The following is a 19,309-nucleotide window of genomic DNA, read 5'->3' on the forward strand; positions in this document are numbered from 1 at the left end:
AAGCGACCCTGGTGCTGGACCGAGTACCCAGGTGGACACATCTGGGAGAATGAGACACCACTCTCCTCTCCCACCCAGGTCTCAGTAATGCACGCCAGGTCAGCGCCCCCCCATCCAAGATTGTATCATGGATGAGGACGGTCTTATTTTGTACTGACCTGGTGTCCATTAACAGCACCATATGGCTCGAGGGCATACTGATCTGGTACTCTTTGGTAGGGGGCAGAACTGGAAGAGGGGATAGATGTGAGGTATCTAACCCCTCTTCTCCTACACAGGCATGTTCTACTCCCTCCACCACACCTCCTTCTACACAGCATTACTTCAATAGTTTCCCCCCTCCACTGCCCTCCCCCTTTCCTGTTCCTTCTGTTCCATATGGATCTAGATTAAACTATAACATGAGCAGGCCAGGCAAGGGGCGCTGCTCCAGCCACAGGTATTTGGCGGCTACTGTCGATTGTCAGCTCCAGCAGCCCCCCCCCCGGGGTAAACCAAGCAGACCAAACAATACCACCCTCTTGTCAGTGCCTGACTGGGAGTCTGCTCTACATACCCAATGTACTGCCAGAGGGGGGGAAAGTCATAATGAAAGGGTCCTAAATAAAAAAGGGTGGCTGAAAGCTTTCTTTTCTTTTCTTTTCTTTTGCACACATGCTTTGCTAACTTTGAAAGGCGCATGCATAGCAAGCGAGGTTTTGGCTTGTGCTCATTTTTACACAGGAGGGGGAAGCAGGGGCTTTACTAAGCAAGAACTGCAGGCATCATAACCTCTACAGAAGCTGCTATACCGAGCGGAGACTTGAAACTAAACCGAAGGACCGAAAGTAGCCGATACATCGGAAAAGGGGGGCGGCGCAGTTTTCTCGTGAAACTGGTGCCCAAGACAACGCGGTCCGGTGTCCACGCATGACTTCCAAGAAAGGGTAACCATGGGGATTTCCAACCCCCCCGCCGCCAGATCCACCTGAACGGGCCGGGGCGTGACGTCATGCAACCGGAAGGGGAGGACATGCTCCCCCATTTCCCCCCTCACAGGCCGGAAGTGCTGTTCGGAAGGCTCTCTGCGCCGAGCTGTAGGAGGCCTAAGGAGGCGGCGGCGGTGTTGGTGGTCGCGGTCGGGGTGAATGTGGCCCGGGAGGCCGGCGCCGGAGCTGGGGTGAGCCCGCGGACAGTAGCCGGGGCGGAGAGGGAAAGGGTGGGTGGGGGGGAGGAAGAGGGACGGGCTGGCTGGGTAGGTCGGAGGCCCTTGACAGTCCGAGGGACCCAGAGGGGGAAAAATAGCTCGGGGGAGGGGGGCGCCGCCGTTTTTAAAAGCCAGATGGTGGCTGGAGGACCCGGCGAGGAAAGTAAGGAGGGTGTTAGTGGACGAGACCAAAGTTTTCTGTATAATTCTGCATCTTGTTTCTGCATGCCTCTCTTGATGCCTTTATGCGGTCATTCTGTTGTTGATTCCCCCTTACCAGTGTCATACTGATGAAGGCCTGCTCTGTGGGAAAAAATTGTTGGCAGGGATTAAATCAGCTGTTGACCTCTGTCCAGCTCAGTTTTTACTGGTATCTGTGTCCCTGGGCTTCACACTGGAGCCTTTCCCGTCCTAGGTAAAGATGCTGGGGATTGATCCTCAGGTATCTCCTGTACCACCACTAAGTGACATCCTTTTCTTTAAGTAAAGGGCTCCAACCATTCAGGTGTGATAAAAATTGTTTTAGGATTTTGAAAGCGAATGGTGACAGGGATGTCCTGCTTCTCTGTACCAAATTCTCTCTAAGGTACTGTGGACTGAACTTTGTGGAAGAAAGCTTAGTATTTGGCAAGTTACAGACTGGCTGTAAAATGGTGCAAACTGAACATCCATTTTTAACCTTTGGCTGCCTCTGATTACAACTTTGCTAGTTTCTTTTCACTTAATTTTTGGCAAGTCATATAGATTGTTCATTATAGGTGGTGAAAGGTTAAAGTTGTGGGGCAGCAGGTGGATAAGACATTAGTACAGTATTTCTTACATTGTTATCAGTTTCTCCAAGGAATGCAGGACAATATATAGTCTCTCCATTCTTCTCATTTTCACAACAGTCCTTAAAGCACTCCCATAAACTGGAGAAAAAACTGCCCCCGTGGGGGTTTCACATCTATATGTCGATTACATCCACAAGATTCCCTGGGAAAATGGTATCCACTCCTTTGGTTATTACATTTTAATGGGGTTTGGTGCCCTTCGTGCAAGTTTCATTTTATTTGAAAATACTGAATAGAACCTTTCCTTCCTATGAGTTATAAGTGATACAAATAATGGTATAGTATCTTAGTTGTAAAGATAAAATACAGATTTTTATTTTTTTTAATGGCAACGTTCATTAGTGGTACATTCTTAAAAAAATTCAGACCCATTGTATGGCTTGATGATTCATGATGTGTGGTTCGATGTGTTAGCATGATGGCTTATCCTAATTGTTTACTTTTATTTTGCCAGACATTGCCCATGGATGAACTGGTGCATGATTTGGCCTCGGCCCTGGAGCAGACATCTGAGCAGAACAAACTGGATGAGCTGTGGGAAGAAATGACTCTCAGCCCAAGGCAGCAGAGGCGACAGCTACGCAAGAGACGAGGACGCAAGCGGCGCTCAGACCTCACCCACCAAGCAGACCACGCCTGCTGCTATAGTGGGGCCTCTGAGTCCAGCCTGGATGAAGTTGTGGAGGATTGTCGAGAAGTGCTAACTGCCAACTTCAGCGACTCAGATGACATGGCAGGCGCCAAATGTCATCCAACACTTAGTGCAGCTCTCAGGAGTAAGCCACATTCATGGCATGAGTCAGACTCATTCACTGAGAATGCACCTTGCCGCCCATTGAGGCGCCGTCGAAAAGTTAAGCGTGTAACGTCAGAGGTGGCAGCTAGTCTTCAGCAAAAACTCAGAGTGTCAGAATGGAGTTATGAAAAGGGTTGCAGGTTCAAGTCTGCTAAGAAGCAGCGTCTTTCCCGATGGAAGGAAAATGCTCCCTGGACATCAGCTAGCCGAGGACTGCACGAGCCAGCCGAGACCAGAACATTCCTTAACAAAGGGGGAAGGAATGAAAGGATGGAATGCGAAGCAGATGAACAGAAACAGGGTTCTGATGAAAATATGTCTGAATGGTGAGAAGTCAGGTCTTGTTTCAGATGCTATTAATGTTTTCCTTTACAGCTCTTTTTGAGTTGTTGTTCATTCCTTTGTGTAGTTTATTTAACATTAAACTGCCCGGAGAGTGCTTGTAGCGCTATGGGGCGGTATATAAGTCAAAAAAAAAAACAAACCCAAACATTTTATCTCCTCTGCCATTATAATGTGCTCCATTCTTCTCAAAAGAAGGAACTCTGTTTTCCTTGAGTGACAGTTTGTTGAAAGCTTGTTTTGCAGCATATGTATGGACAATCTTTTAAACTATGAATGAGATATATTTGTCTTTGGTTTACATTGTTTATTAGGAACAGTTAAGAACCAGCCAAACCCAGTTGTTATTATTCTACAGTCTTCATCACATTGTCCTGTTTATTATGTGAAAACATGCAGTTTTTTAGTTGGCATATTTTCAAGTCATTTTCTAGATGTTTGAGAGGTATTTCAGCTTTGCTGGTGCTGAAATAAAGAAATATTGGTAAGAAAATTGTGCTGTTTGATTGTAGAATTTAAGTGAATGTTGATGGTGACAGGAGGATTATGAGTATTGCAGGCATAGTAGAGAAGCCACATCATAGAGCATGCTTCATGTATATTACATGTAGTCCCATACACACATTTGCAATAGTGTGTGCTCAGTGATATTTATACAGTATATTTGTATAAACCATAATTGATTTATATCAAAAATGTACCCTCTATGATATTGGGGTGCAGTCTGTGGGTTTATGAAGTTCTTAGTCTGATTTCAGAAAGCCCTCTAGAGATGTTCAGATCTCTACCAAGAGTGACATGTGCCTTTCCTTGTGTCTTGTTGGATTAGATGGGAAAAGAGAGAGAAAAAAGGCAGTGGCAGAAAGATGAAGAAAAGGACATGGTGTTGCTTACTTTTCACTCTTGCCTGCCAACATGGCCTTGCTAGTAAAGATTCTCTGTTTCTCTGAGAGGTGTGAACAAATTTATTATTCCTTAGATTGAAGCAGAACCTGGTTATCTGGAAACTTCTTTAGAAGTGCAAGTTCTTAGTTTTTTCTACATTTATTTCACCTCCTCCTTTGCATCTGGTGGGACACAAGGCAGGGCATCTGAATCGGAGTCAGCTATATCTTATTGCCACCCAACCACCTCTCTTGTAAGGTCTAAGTACTCTGATGATTCTGAGGGGTATTGGGAATAAATAAACAAAGCTCCATTAGGACTACGTTTGGAAAGGATTATACTTGTCCAGCAATATGCCTCCCCTTTTTTACAGCTATTGAAGCTGTGGCTATAAGGTTTAATGCTGTCTTGGTAGTTGTGCCCCAGTGGCATTCCATGCCTGAAGAAGTTTGCTTAGCTTCACCTTTATTGGCATGCAGAAGGAAGATTGTGACTATGTTACTTCAGAGGTGTTTTGCTGATTTTTAAACATTTACATTGATAAAAAGTGGTTTTAAGTCTTGCCTGTATGTATTCTGATGGATTTTCCAGTAACTATTTATTGCAAGTTCCTTAGTTACATTAATAAGCCACTGGAGTGGGTCTGTAAAGTTCTACATTGAGACAGAAGAAATTAGATCTACAACTGTAAGTAGGGTGATGGATGATTGACAGATATTCAAAAAAGATATGCAAAAAATTGCAAAAAAGATTAGACCACAAGGTAAACTTGAGCCAGTGGTGTGATGTAGCAGGAGAAAAAAGCAAATGCAATAATAGGTGGCACCAACAGAAGAACAGTGTCCAGATCATTGGGGGGGGGGGATAATTTCATTCTCTGTTATTTTGGTCAGGACTCTCTTAGGCCACCCTGTCCAGTTCTGGACACTACAGTTTAAGCAGGATATTAACAGGAAGTGGGCAGAGAGTGACAAGTGTTTCCAAGCGTGGGACAAATCTTTGCATCTATAAAAAAGTTAATTATTAGGATTGGATCCAGACTTGCCATTTGCAGATGAAAAGGCCTCTTCCATTTACAGAAAGGACTATGGTCCAACAGGAACAAAAGAAGTGGTTTTTAGCAGTGCCCATTGCATCACCTCCCATGCTGTTTCAACCCTTTTATCGAAATTTGCAGAGCATAAAAGTGGAGAAAATGGGGGGGATGCCCTCATTTCTTCACCAGGAGCTCCTGTGAGTAGAGTTCTGCTCACAGAATGTGTAGATCTGGCCATTTGTATATGTCATTCATATTTGGATCAGCTGCCACCCCTGAGATGTAGTAAGGTTTTATTCTACAGGGTTCTTTGGACGATATATGAGGAGTTAGTGGGCATTCTTCTAAGAATGGGTGGTTGCCTAAAATAATGTAGAAATGCAGTAATTTTAAAGTGTACTGCTTATATACCACCCCATAGTGCTTAAAGCGCACTCTGAGTGGTTTACAAGTTAACTATGCAGGCTACACATTCCCCCCCCCCCCGCTCCCGCGAGCTGGGTACTCATTTTACCAACCTCGGGAGGACAGAAGGCTGAGTCCACCTTGAGCTAGCTACCTGGGATCGAACGACAGGTCATGAACACAATTTTGGCTGCAGTACAGCAGTTGAAAGCTTTGCAAATAAAACCTTGAATGTTTTGCATTTGTAATGACACATGCTATGTGCTATCAAATTGTTTCCAACTTATGGTGAGCCTATGCATTCCACTATTAATAGCAGTGCTCAGGTCTAGAAAACCTAAGGCTATGGATAGTTTTTTTTAAATTCAGTCAGTCTGTGTCATAGTTTGTCTTTCTCTTTTCCTGCTGCTTTCAACTTTTTGTAGCATTTATTTCTTTTCCATTGAGTCTTGTGTCTTCACAATATACCTAAAGTATGATAGCCACAGTTTGATTTCTAGATAGTATTCAGGCTTGATTTTATTTAGCACCCACTTATTAGTTATTTTGGCATTTCATGGTATCCATAAAGCTCTTCTCCAGCAGTATGTTATCTCCCAAGTGTGCTTCAGCATCTTAGCCTAAGCATTATGCTGTCTAAAATCTCTCTGCTTCTGGTGGACTGTGTAAGTCTGCCTGTTTTGGAGGTGACAGCAATAGAATTATAGCCAGCTGGTGTTCATTGATATCATGTGCTTTCAGTTTGTTTCCTACTTATGGTGACCTTAGGATTTTTAAGGTATATGAGATGTTCAAGGAGTAGTTTACCATTGCCATCTCCCTGTAATTTTTTATGGCTGAACAAGGGTTTGAACTGGCTCCTAGGTCCTAGTTTGACACTCTGTCCCCTATACCGATGCTTCCCAAACTTGTGTATCCCAGGTATTCTTGGACTTGAATGAGATGTGCAGAGAAACAGAATCAAGTCAAAAGGAGAGAGAGTAACTCAGTGGTTCACATCCTTAGGTAACTCAGGTGTTCTTGGGCTTCAATTCCCAGAAGTCTTTACCACTAGCTGTGCTGGCTGGAGTTTCTGGGAGTTGCAGTCCAAGAACACCTAGATTACCCAAGGTTGGGAACCACTGCACTGTACAGTACTATACTGTCTCTGAATTCTTTTGTTCCCAGGAGCAAGTAAAATTGTCTATTTACTACTTGGTTAATGTAATTTTGTTTGCTTGAAGTACTTGTTGATCCGTTTTCTTTGAGTGCAGCTAATGAGATTACAGAGCTTCATTATAGCTAGAGTACCATGTTGAATTTCTCTGTTAGTGGATGCGTGCCATAGCTTGTTGAATGCTAGGCAATCAAACTACCCACTTATTTCCATCCTTGTAGGTCACTTCTCTTTCCTTTGTTGTTGGGTATATTTGGTGATAGTCTGAAGTGCCATTAGAGAGCTTCACTCAGTTGATAGACTCCATGTTGCATTCCAGGGAGGAAAAAAAACACCCTCCTAGAAGGCAAGTGACAGAGACAGAGTGTTCAGCTTCCCCCTCCTTCTTCAGCCCAGCCTGACCTTCTGCACCTCCTCTGTGCCTCTTGTTTTCTTATTTTTATAGAAAATCAATACTGCTCCTGACACAAACAATAGCTCAGGAGCAGAACTAAATGGGGGAGATCTGAGATCTGTCCATCACCTCTCACTTTAACTCTTCCAAACTATTTAATTATAGGCATGCTTTGCTCCAGGTGTTTGTAACAGTGCAGTTGCTAAATGAGGGCCATTTTAGCCAAAGATAGGGTGATCAATAACATTCTATAGTGGTAGCTTGTTGGATCAATAGCATTCATTATTTTGTGGTTAAGGTAAGTAGCCTCTATTGTAACTGGAGGTCATTAATCAGTGCTTACTGGGCTGCATGGCCTATATTAAAGGCTAGCATGCTTTCTTGTATGTGCAGTGTATAGGAAATAGGGTTCCTTTCCTTAAGCTTCTGAGCTGGAATTGGAAAGAGAAAACTTCCTATGGTTTTGTAGAATGGTGGTCTGTGGAACTTACTCATATAGATTTGTTCCACTACTATGTCTTGGGATAATAGGATAGTCTTTGGTACTTCTAAAAGAAAACTCTAAATAAAACTGCAAAGGAAAATATAAGATAGCCATCATGACACTGGCTTCTGACAGCCGGTGCAAACAGGAGGCTGTAGCAAGAGGATTATACTGGACTGTGATAGATCTGGTAATGTGATGCGCTCTCTGATGTTGCTTTTATGTTTATGTATGTTTACATCAGCTAGTGATATTGTGTTGATATAAACATTATGTTTCCTATTGTGTTGCATGTTTATATTTCTTGAAGATGTAGCAGAGAAGAGATCCCTTTATTTTCTTATTTTGGAAAATGGCAGTTTGAAGTTGAGACAGAGAGAGTTGCAATAATTTGTTTATAATGGAATTTCCGGCATCTTCTGTACGGAAACTACATAAAACATCCTGGAGATCCTCACACTTTGTAGAGCTTGGGATGTCTTCAGTTCATGCTCTTTTGAGATCCACATGTATTTCATATTATAGGCTTACTAAATTATGCCAAGCAGACAAAATCTGTGGAATTGATAAAAGATAGAGAACTACATAATTTTCCTATTCTCTTAGACAGTGGCATAAGAAATTCTTGAAGTGACTGTTTTTACCTTTGTTGTTTTTTAACGCTGGGATTTTTTTGTTCCTAGTGGGCTAGTTTAGCTAATGGCCATTATTTGTACTCTCCCAAGATTTAGTCTAGGACGCTGATCTCCAGCCTTGAGCCCCCAGATGTTCTTGGACTAAAACTCCCAGAAGCCTTCACCACTGGCTGTGCTTTCAGTATTTCTGAAAGTTGTAGTCCAAGGACACCTGGGGACCCAAGGTTAGAAACCGTGGACTAGAAATGCCTCCACCTCTGCAAACACCCATTTAATAAATGCGTATTCCTTTCCAGCTGAATTGCTAGGCTAATGACTCCAAAACAGCAGTAAAAGATAATTCCATATGTAAAGCTTTGCCAAATTTCAGTCTTTTAATGCAGTAGACAATTGGAGACACTAAAATAATACTGTCTTTGAAGTGCAAGGCTTTGCCTATTTTTTTCTTTTCTTTGCCAGTATGTGAGATTGACTAACTGAAGCAGTCTGATGACTTTCATGATTAAGTGGGCAGGTTTGCAAATAAAGTCACCCAGTTTTCTTTGGTAAAATGTCTAGATTGTGTGTGTGTGGACTTGGTTCACAAAATTTAGGCTATGTTTATTAATTACAAATGGCCAGAATTTGTGATCAGCAGTCTCATGCTGAGCTTGTCACATCTTATTGTGGCATGCTGTATCATTTGATGTTAAGAAGAAACTGTGGCTTCTAATTGTTTTTACTTTTTAAAAGTGTTTTGCAAGATAACAGTATGAAGATGAAACAGAGCGGAGTAGTTAGCACGGAAACATTATTAGAATGATTGGGATGCTAGCAAGTATTTACATGAAGTATTGTGAATGGCTATGGAGTATTCAGAGGAGATCTGGAATACTGCACAGAAACTGAAATTGACTGGCATTCCTGTGTAATTAAGAGACAGTAAAATTATTGATAAGTGGGCAAGATGATGAGTATAAATACATTCTCACATTAAGCAACATGCTTTATAATGTTTCATTCTTCTTTCCATAGTTCACCAAAGGAAAGGTTAGTTTAGAAAATTGCCTATCAGATTATGTCAGTGGTGTCCCTTCATTCTAATTAACTAATCTAATATTAGGCTTTTGGTTAAAATACAGTTTCATTAGTAAGAAGGATGAAATGACTGCAAGGTTGAGATATTCTGTAATGTTGCCTCTTGTGAATTATGTCTCAAGTCATCACTCATTTCTCCCTGCAAACAGCCAATCAGCTGTGTTCATTTTCTTCATACTTTAATTCTCCTTTAACAAATTGCTGATTATACTGGTAGGGACTATATTTACATTCTGTACAGTTGTTTTTCTATGGACATATCCCTTGTTTGTTCATTCTTCCACAGCTGTACAATGCCAAATAGCTATATTTTCCATGCCTTGTGTTTTGCAACACTTGGAATTGCTGTGGTCGACTTTTTAGAAAGTAAATAGCTGTGAGCTGCTAATTTAAGAAGACCTATCATTTGCTGCTGTTATACACTGTCATGTCACCTCCAACTTACACTGAACCTGTCAGTGAGCAATCTCTAAAATGTCCTGTTCTCAACTCATAAACTCAAGCCTCCTTTAGGGAGTCAATTCATCTTGTATTTGGTCTTCCTCTTCTTTTACCTTCAGCCTTTCCCAGCATTATTGTCTTTTTCATGGAATCATGCCTTCTCATGAAGTGCTCAAATATTGTGTTCATCCCCAAAAGCTGGCACTGGTTGTAACAGAGGCAGTTTTATATTTCATATATAAAATATATTTTATATTTCCGAAAGGAAAAGACCAGAATCCGGGCCTTCTCGGCGGTGGCTCCTCGCCTTTGGAACAACTTGCCCCCTGAGATTCGCGCGGCTCCCTCGCTGGGCATTTTTAAGAAACAACTAAAAACATTGATGTATAGGCGGGCCTTCCCAACAGAAAACCCTTGACGATCTTTTTTCTTATTCTGTTCTTTATTATTATTATTATTTTTTTATTTAAGTTTCTGCTGTAAAGTTTTAAAATTACATTGTTGTTTTTACTGTAAGCCGCCTAGAGTGGTCTAATATGATCAGATAGGCGGGATAGAAATAAAATAAATAAATAAAAATAATAAATAAAATAAATAAATATTTTCATATTTCATATAAAACTGACCAAAATCAGTGGGGTTAATTACAGGACATGCTCCTCTCCTCCCCCACATATTAAGTAGACAACAGAATGCTTTAAAGCAGCCACGTGCTGTTTTTGACATGCCCTTCCTAGCATAGCTTTCATGGACCATTCTCTGATGTTTTTTTCTGACATTGGTCAAAGAATATATATTTGCCAGGTCAAACCCCCACCCCACCCCCTTGTGCGATGTAAATGTTATTGTAGCTGCTTATATGGATTCTGAGATTTTTATTCTTTCATAAACGCTGCCTTTTATTTTTTTTTACTTTTGTTATATCACTTTTATTTATCATTTGTGATGACTAACCTCTCTGATTTTTTACAGAAACGGCAACATATGTTAGAAAAAATAAATATACAGTATAAATAAGCAGTATGAGGGAAAGCGATTCTGTTCCTAAGTGCATTTTATATACAGTCATGGCCAAAAATATTGGCACCCTTGCAATTCTGTCAGAAAATGCAACCCTTCTCTCAGAAAATTGTTGCAGTTGCAAATGTTTTGGTACTCACATGTTCATTTCTTTGGTTTACGTTGGAACAACACAAAAAAAGAGAGAAGAAAAGTCAAATCTGATACAATCCCACACAGAAACCCAAAAATGCACTAGCCAAAATTATTGGCACCCTTAACTTAATAGCACCCTCTTTGGAAAAAATAACAGATCAATAGCTTCCTGTAACTATGAATGAGTTTCTTACACCTCTCTATTGGAATTTTGGGCCACTCTTCTTTTGCAAACTGCTCCAGGGCCTTCAGATTTGAAGGATGCCTTCTCCCAACTGCTGTTTTGAGATCTCTCCACAGGTGTTCTGTGGGATTCAAATTTGGACTCATTGCTAGCCATTTCAGAACTCTCCAACGTTTTGTTTGTTACCATTTCTGAGTGCTTTTTGAAGTGTGTTTTGGTTCATTGTCCTGCTGGAGGACCCATGACCTCTGGTGGAGATGCAGCTTTCTGACACTGGCCACTACTTTGTGTCCCAAAATTCTTTGATAATCATCAGATTTCATAATACCGTTCACACAGTCCAGGCATCCAGTGCCAGAAGTAGCAAAGCAACCTCAAAACATCTTTGAACCTCCACCACATTTGACTGTAGGGACTGTGTTTTTTTCTTTGAATGCCTCATTTCAAAGTGCCACGATATCCTTTATCAAAAAGCTCTACTTTTGTCTTATCTGTCCACATTACGTTCTCCCAGAAGGATTGTGGTTTTGTCGCATATGTTTTGGCATACTCCAGTCTTGCTTTTTTATGCCTTTGTGTCAGCAGTGGTGGGCTCCTGGGTCTCCTACATAGTATCCCTCTTCATTCAGATGGCGACGGATAGTGCGAGCTTACACTGCGGTACCCTGTTTCTGCAGATCGGCTTGACCTTGTTGGGAAGTTAATCTGGGTTCTTTATCCACCGTTCAAACAACCCTTCGTTGTAATTTTTCAGTAATTTTGCTCTTCTGTCTACGTCAAGGGAAGTTAGCTATAGTGCCATGGGATGTAAACCTCTTGATGATATTGCACACAGTAGACACAGGAACATTAAGATCTCAGGAGATGGATTTGTAGCCTTGAGATTGTTGATGTTTTTCCACAATTTTTTCTCTCAAATCCACAGACAAGTCTTTACACTTCATTCTTTTCTCCATGCTCAGTGTAACACACAACACAAAGGTTGAGTCAACTTTTCTCCATATTAACTGGTTGCAAGTGTCATTACAGTGGTACCTCATCTTAAGAACTTAATCCGTATTGGGACTGCGTTCTTAAGTCGAAACGTTCTTAAGTTGAAGCACCATCTCCCATAGGAATGCATGGAAAACCGATCAGTGCGTTCCAAGGGAAGAAAAAAGGCAAAAAGGCAGGGGAAAGGGGCTGGAAATTAGAATTTCCTGCCCTTTCCCCCGCCTTTTTGCCTCCAGAGATCTCAAAGGGCTTTCCCCCCAACATTGGTGGAAGCTCTGTAAGACCTCCGTAGGCGCCGATTGCTCCGTTCGCAAAAATTGGCATCAACTTGCGAACGGAGCCTCAACTTCTGAAGGCAAAAAGGCAGGGCAAAAGGGCAGGAAATCTGAATTTCCCGTCCTTTTCCCCTGCCTTTTTCTGTTCATAGATCGAGGCTCCATTTGCAAAAATTGTCATTGACTTGAGACTTTGAAAACCTTGCCAGTCTGACGCAAATCATTTAAAGAGTTGGACCTACTTTCTGCCCATCCTGCTTTTTCATATGTGTTATTCGTTTAACTTGTTGAATCATCTAAGTATTGCTCCTTTTAGTGCCTGCTGGTATCTTGAGCATAAAAGTGAATAAAGTAACACTCTTATGGTTTGCTGAATCAGCAAGTTCTAGGGAATGATGGGTCCTTGGTTACAATGATGAGTTTCGGGAAATAGTTATAAATACAGGTGGATTAATTCACTGTATTCTCTTTTCAGTGAAACCAGCAGTGTGTGCAGCAGCAGTGACACTGGTCTTTTCACCAATGATGAAGGTCGCCAAGGTAATCGTAGCATCTGATCCTCTGATTTTTTTTAAGTTTATGTTTCTGTGGTGAAAAAGAGGGAAATAGTTTTTGAACATTATTGGGGAAAAATGCACAGATGCAAAATGCACCATGTATTTTTTTAAAAAATCAAGTAACCTATATATATTAAATATATAAAATTCAAAAGAAAAGTCAGTGAGCTCAGATTATTTTTCAGATTTAAGGAATGAATCCTTTCTCTTTTACTGTCAAAACAGTTTTAATTCCTAGATATGTGATGTTTTATATAGATAAATTATCTAATCTTTTGTAACCTGTTTAAAACAGTCAGGGTCCTTAGCTTTGACAATCAATTTTTTTGTACCATTATATTTAATTGCTTGGATTTAGGGATAGAGAAATGTGCCAGTTCCCCCCCCCCTCTCTCTATACACACACACACACACACACACACACACACACACACACACACACACACACACACACACACACACACACACACACACACACAGTACAGACACAGACACACACACAGACAGACAGACACAGACACACACACAGACACACACACACACACACACACATTGTTTTAATCCTAGGCTTATCCTTGTCAACCACTGGCCACATTTTCTAGATCTCTCTGTTCCTAGTATGGAGAAGGTCATGGTGTATCTTCCTGCTGTGCCACTCACTGTTCAGGATAAATAACCAATCAGAAAAAAGAGGTGGCAGCTCTAGCTTAGTACAACAGATATGGCTAGATACACAAAATTCACGCCCAGAATTCTAAGAAATAAAACACTCAGTGTCTTCTGCGTAAACAGGCAAATTTGTCAGTTCCACATTTTCATACGCCTGAATTGTTTAAAAGGTCAAGACCTTTATGTAACATATATGAAGAAATCTGTGAAGTTCTCATTGAAGAGTGGTGATTCTGGAACTTGCCTCTTGCAGTGAGAAAGACTTCTATCCTTGAAAGGCTTTTAATTTCATGGAACATTTTGATTTGTCATTTCCCCCCAATTTTCCTCTCTTACTGCATGCCCTTTTTCTTCCTAAAAATCTGTTCCAGATGGTTGGGGAATCCTTTAGAACAGCACAGAAAGTAATGCTGTGGACCGCAGAGGGAGGTGGAATTGGAAGAAATAAATTATCCCTGATTTTTTTTCCTGGCTGGAGCATCTTGAACTGGATTTGATTCAGGGGTGGCTGTTGTTGACAGACATGAATTGGACACTGTATAAATTCTCATTGACCTGCATCCTTTTTCTGTGGATGATGCCTAGCTACATTTGGTGTTTGATGTAGTTGCATTCATCCATTGATAAAAGGCTGGCTTAAACTGGGAGTTTAGTCATAGCAGTATAATTAATCTGATTGAATAAGACAGGTTGGGAAACATGCAACCTACAGGCTGCATGAAGACCTACTGATTATTTATTCTGGCCCCTACTACTATCATTAGCTACTGCCATCAAAATTACTGCTGAAATTTCTCCTCCCTAACAAATACCAAAACTAAAAAAAAAAGCTTTCTTTTTCTTAGTGACAGGAAGGAAACATTTTCCCCTGCAGGCTGATGGACTCTATGTCTTTGGCACATTTCTGCATCACAGAGAGGTGCTGCAATTGTGGTTGAATTTCACGGATAGCAGAAACATTAGCAGCAGCAGTGAGATAAGAGATGTCCAGTTTATTCCCTGCCACCATAAAGCTACTCACATCAATCTGGGGGAGGTGGCAAACTGCAGTACTGCAGTTTAGCCACTGTGCTACAAAGCTCCTAAATAAACACAGTTTATTTCAGTGCTATCACTAAGGCATAATGTGACAGTGTTTACATGGTAACAGATTTCAATGTGTGCTCAGGGGCTGTAGCAATAGGATATATTTAGGTATTTGAACTCCCACCCACCCCCCTTTTCTCTTAGGTGATGATGAGCAGAGTGATTGGTTCTACGAGGGAGAATGTGTTTCAGGATTCACAGTCCCTAACCTCCTGCCCAAGTGGGGAACAGACCATCAGTCTGACATGGAACGCATGGATTCTGGCCTTGAGAAAATCTCAGACCCAACATTTCTTCTGCCTTCCCGGCCTGCTACAAGAGGTTAGGGTCCTTATGGATATTTTGGAACTTGTTTTTGTAGTTCAAAACCTTGATGATTGTGTGGGATTTTGATGAATTTATATTGATGAGTTTGCAAGAGAAAGTTAGCTCTCAGTTTTCTTAATGTAAAGCTACTATTCACATGACATATGCACCATATTTTTCTGTGTATAAGGCACTCCCCACTTTTCTAACCCAAAATTTATTTCTTTGCAAAAAAAAAGGGGGAGGGGATGGCAGGTATCAAAGCATTTTGATTCCTGCTTTTCCCCTCCACTTTCTTGAGAAGAAAGTGCTTTCCACCTCCAGTTCCTTTGCAAGAAAGTGGAGGGGGAAAGCACTTCCGCTTTGCAAATTCCTGTTTTTCCCCTTCATTGCCTTGCAAGGAAAGTGCTTTCCCCCTCCACTTTCTTCACAAAAAGTGGAGGGGGGAAGCAGGAATCAAAGTGCTTTGATCCCTACCCCCTCCTTACTTCCCTATATAAGATGGGTCTCAATTTTTAATTTAAAGATTTTAGACAAAAGTATTGTCTTATATATGGGAAAATATGGTACATTAAAAACTGTTAAAGGTTACAACACTTCTTGTTAGAAGAAAATGCTGTAACACAATGTCTTCTGGCCTTGTGCTGCCCACAGTCTTCAGCCATTGTTTATATAAGTTAGATAAAGTTACAGTACAGTGGTGCCTCGCTTAACGAGTGCACCGTATAGCGATGTTTCCGTATAGCGATCCCTTTTTCGGGATCGCTATACGGAAACATACCCGATCGTCGCAATGGGGAAAACCCGCATTGCGAAGATCGGGTATTGCGGCGGCCATTTTGGAGCCGCCGAACAGCTGTTCGGCGGCTCCAAAATGGCAGCCGGAAGCCCGAAAATGGCTGCCGGCAGCCGTTTTCACGCCGTGCGCTCACTTAGCGAAGGCGCGAAAATGGCTGCCGGCAATTGGAATCCTCACTGAACGGGTAAGTAAGAAAGGTATTGGAGCGCATTAAACTAAGTTTAATGCGTTTCAATACATTTTCCCTACCCGTTTAGCGACGATTTCGCATAGCGAGGGTTAATCCGGAACGGATTAACCTCGCTATGCGAGGCACCGCTGTATTTCATTTCTCTCTCTGAAAGGCTACTGGAGAGTTCAGCAAGATGCCCGAGCTCCACAAAATATAAGTAAAATAAATAAACTTGGTTGTTGGAATGCAGTATAGATTCTTCTTATATATTCTACCATGCTGTGTTTTATGGTCTCTCTCATTCTTCTGTCTTCAATGTTCTCCTTTTTTCTTCTTCAGGATTTCATGCCCGCTTGAACCGCCTTCCCAGTGTTGCTCCTCGCTGCCTCAGGAAGGGCCGTAGGAGACTGGTTAGCAAGGTATTTCTTTTTAAAGGGTTGTGATTTGGTCTGTAACTGCAAGAAGCACACTTGCTGTAGATCATTCATTTAACTATGGTTTGACTGTTAGCTCCTGTAAAAACTCTTCAGCTATGTATATGCAACTAGTCATGGTAAAGCTAATTTGCTGGTGGTGGGTGTCATCAGACAAAACATTTTATTGAAAAGTACAATAAGATGGTGGGGGGAGTCAGTGTACTGTAGTGGATGAAATTAATAGCTGGGACCTGGACTGAAATTTCCACTTGGCCATGGGAACTCACTGGGAGGTGATGCTGATGAAACCACTCTCATACTTGAAAACTCTGTCAGCATTACTATAAGTCAGATGCAGCTTGACAGCATAACAATATAACAACAGACAAAAGAGGTTAGCCGAGTATAAGAGGGTGCTGAAGCCCAATGCTTTTGGTAAAAGAAAGGGCATCCCAAGATTGAGGAAAGCATTACCATTACTTAGTATGGAGGATGGAATCGTCATCTAGTCGTTTAGTCGTGTCCGACTCTTTGTGACCCCATGGACCAGAGCACGCCAGGCCCTCCTATCTTCCACTGCCTCCCAGAGTTGTGTCAAATTCATCTTGGTTGCTTCGATGACACTGTCCAGGCATTTCATCCTCTGTTGTCCCCTTCTCCTCTTACCGTCACACTTTCCCAACATCAAGGTCTTTTCCAAGGAGTCTTCTCATGAAATGGCCAAAGTACTGGAGCCTCAGCTTCAGGATCTGTCCTTCCAGTGAGCACTCTGGTTTGATTTCCTTTAGAATGGATAGGTTTGTTCTCTTTGCAGTCCAGGGGACTCTCAAGAGCCTCCTCCAGCACCACAGTTCAAAAGCATCAATTCTTTGGTGGTCAGCTTTCTTTATGGTCCAGCTCTCACTTCCATACATCACTACAGGAAAAACCATAGCTTTGACTATTCGGACTTTTGTTGGAGGATGGAATAAGCCCCTGTAAAACTTGGGATACCACTGATGTAGTGAAGGAGTTATTGCTGCATTGCATTGAAATGCTGAAAGATATGGTTGTCGACTTCAGCGCATGAGTTTTAGGTTTTCTTGTCTCTTTTGGTGTATTTTTATTCAGTGAAGTTGGAGTTCTGAAATCTTGGTTTTCCAGCAAGGTGGATTTAATGTTTTAAAACTCAGATTTTTTTGATGATTTGAATTTTTAAAAATAATTTTCTTTATCTAAATTGTGATTTAAATCAATTCAATTTTTTGAAATAAAAAAAATCAATTTTTATCCGCTCTGCTTTCTAAGCCTTAATAAGGAAATATGAGGGAAAGGATAGACTGCAGGAAAGTTTGTGAGACGTATTTTGCTCACATGAACCTCATTAAAAAAAAGCAAATCTTATTTGAGTAGAAGTGAGCAGCTCTACATAGCACTCTTGGAGCCTCTGTTGCAAGCTTGCGTGTCCCTGACAGTTTCTGCAAGGGTTGCATTAGGGCAACAAATTTCTCCTACAAAAAAGTTGTTGGTACATTTGAACAGTCATTCATAGAATCAGACGTTTGGCAAACGTTTGGCTCTCTCTGGTGTCTCCTCCAACTCTACAATTTTGGGAATCTTCACAACCATTTAAGCAATGTGGTGCATGGAGAATGGCATTTTTTCTTGTCTTCTCTGTCTTTGTTAGATCCTTTACGCCCCTTAGTTCTCCTTCTCTTGCTGATTTAAAAACTTGAAATATCGCTTAATTTAAGGTCAGTAGTGTCTTGGGCATGAACTGCGAAGCCATTGCTAAGGGCCCAGGGCTGCACACATTTTGGAAGTGCCTCTAATGAACCAAAATGAGAAGAATAATATTTACTTGTTTAATTCATCTTCATCACCTTAAAGGGATCTATGTCATTTGCAATGGAGGTCACTGTTTCCCCTCACCTCCCTCTTCTAAATTGTAATAATAAATAATGAGTTTCGTTCAAAGCTCCCCGCCAGCGAGCTGCTAATTACCCAAAGTACAGCTTGTAATTTACACAGTAATAAACGGTAAATTTAAACATTATGGCATTTTAAGTTAATAATTTATCTGGTGTAACAAATAGCCCATCTCTCACCCCTGCTGCTTTCCTACAAACCTTGTCTCGGAGAGTGTTCTGGATTCCTTGGCAGAAGCCCACCGATGTTCCTGTGATCAAATTCTGTTGTCAGTATTGTGGAAATCTGTTCTGTGTTGCAATTGGTGCAGAGCCCCACACATATATGTAGCAATACATACTGTAATACATTGAGCTTAATTTTGAAACACTGGGGTTTTTTTTTCCCTAGGAATGTGCCATGTCTTTCTGTCTCAGGTATCCTAGCCTTCTCTGGTCTATTCAAGTGAAAGAGTGGCTAATGAGTTAGCAGAACCTGCCCAAAGTCACACAAAATTATACCAGAAATAGCTGCAAGATGCTCGAGATGATTAATTGTTTGGGGTTATTTTGCAGATAAAAGGACTGATATGAGTGAGTCATTAGATTTCTTATGCTTGGACCTTCAGTGGGGTGGACGTAAAAAAATAAAGATTGAGTTTGCAGTTTTCCACATGGGACCTTTCCTTTTAGCACGGATAGTCCAGGGTTTCTCGTTAATCTAGACAGCTGGTGAAATGTCATTAAATAAAAGATCATTTAAAAAAATATCCTTATATTCCTCCTTCTAATGAATTTTATATAGACCAAACTGGTGTAGGATCTCTTTTTCAAGGCTAATTGTTATACAGTAGTGAGCTGGGGGTCACTGGAATTGTAGCAGGACGAGGAAGGGTTAGAACTGCTGTTAAATTACTACATTTTTCTTTGACTAAAACTACACTTTTTCCTAAAATGATTAGAGGAAAAATTGAGGGTTGGTTTGTACATGGAAGGAGGCGGAGGCAAAGGAGCAGCCGTGCTAGACTGCTTCTCGTGGCTGCCTATTGATTGCCACCGCCGTCTGATCGCCTCCTCCAGTGCGACTGCAAGGGCTCACCTACAGCTCATGTCGCCGCCTTGTCCCCTGCCTGGAGGGAGC

General features: G+C 41.4%; 1 protein-coding gene across 8 annotated transcripts in view; it reads left to right on the plus strand.

Moving 5' to 3' along the window:
- The first annotated feature begins 1,010 nt into the window (after positions 1-1,010).
- Positions 1,011-19,309, plus strand: part of GPATCH2L (G-patch domain containing 2 like) — a 49,924-nt gene continuing 31,625 nt past the window's right edge. For all 8 annotated transcript variants that reach the window (XR_012082616.2, XR_012082618.2, XR_013544987.1 and 5 more), the window contains exons 1-5: positions 1,011-1,159; positions 2,474-3,141; positions 12,753-12,817; positions 14,734-14,910; positions 16,206-16,285. Coding sequence is in view for 3 of the 8 variants with exons in the window: in XM_072986457.2 (XP_072842558.1) it covers positions 1,013-1,159; positions 2,474-3,141; positions 12,753-12,817; positions 14,734-14,910; positions 16,206-16,285 (1,137 nt within the window). In the remaining 5 variants the exon portion in view is untranslated. The remainder of the gene's footprint in view (positions 1,160-2,473; positions 3,142-12,752; positions 12,818-14,733; positions 14,911-16,205; positions 16,286-19,309) is intronic.

The sequence above is a fragment of the Pogona vitticeps genome, chromosome 1 (genome assembly GCF_051106095.1).
Source record: "Pogona vitticeps strain Pit_001003342236 chromosome 1, PviZW2.1, whole genome shotgun sequence".
NCBI classification, from domain to species: domain Eukaryota; kingdom Metazoa; phylum Chordata; class Lepidosauria; order Squamata; family Agamidae; genus Pogona; species Pogona vitticeps.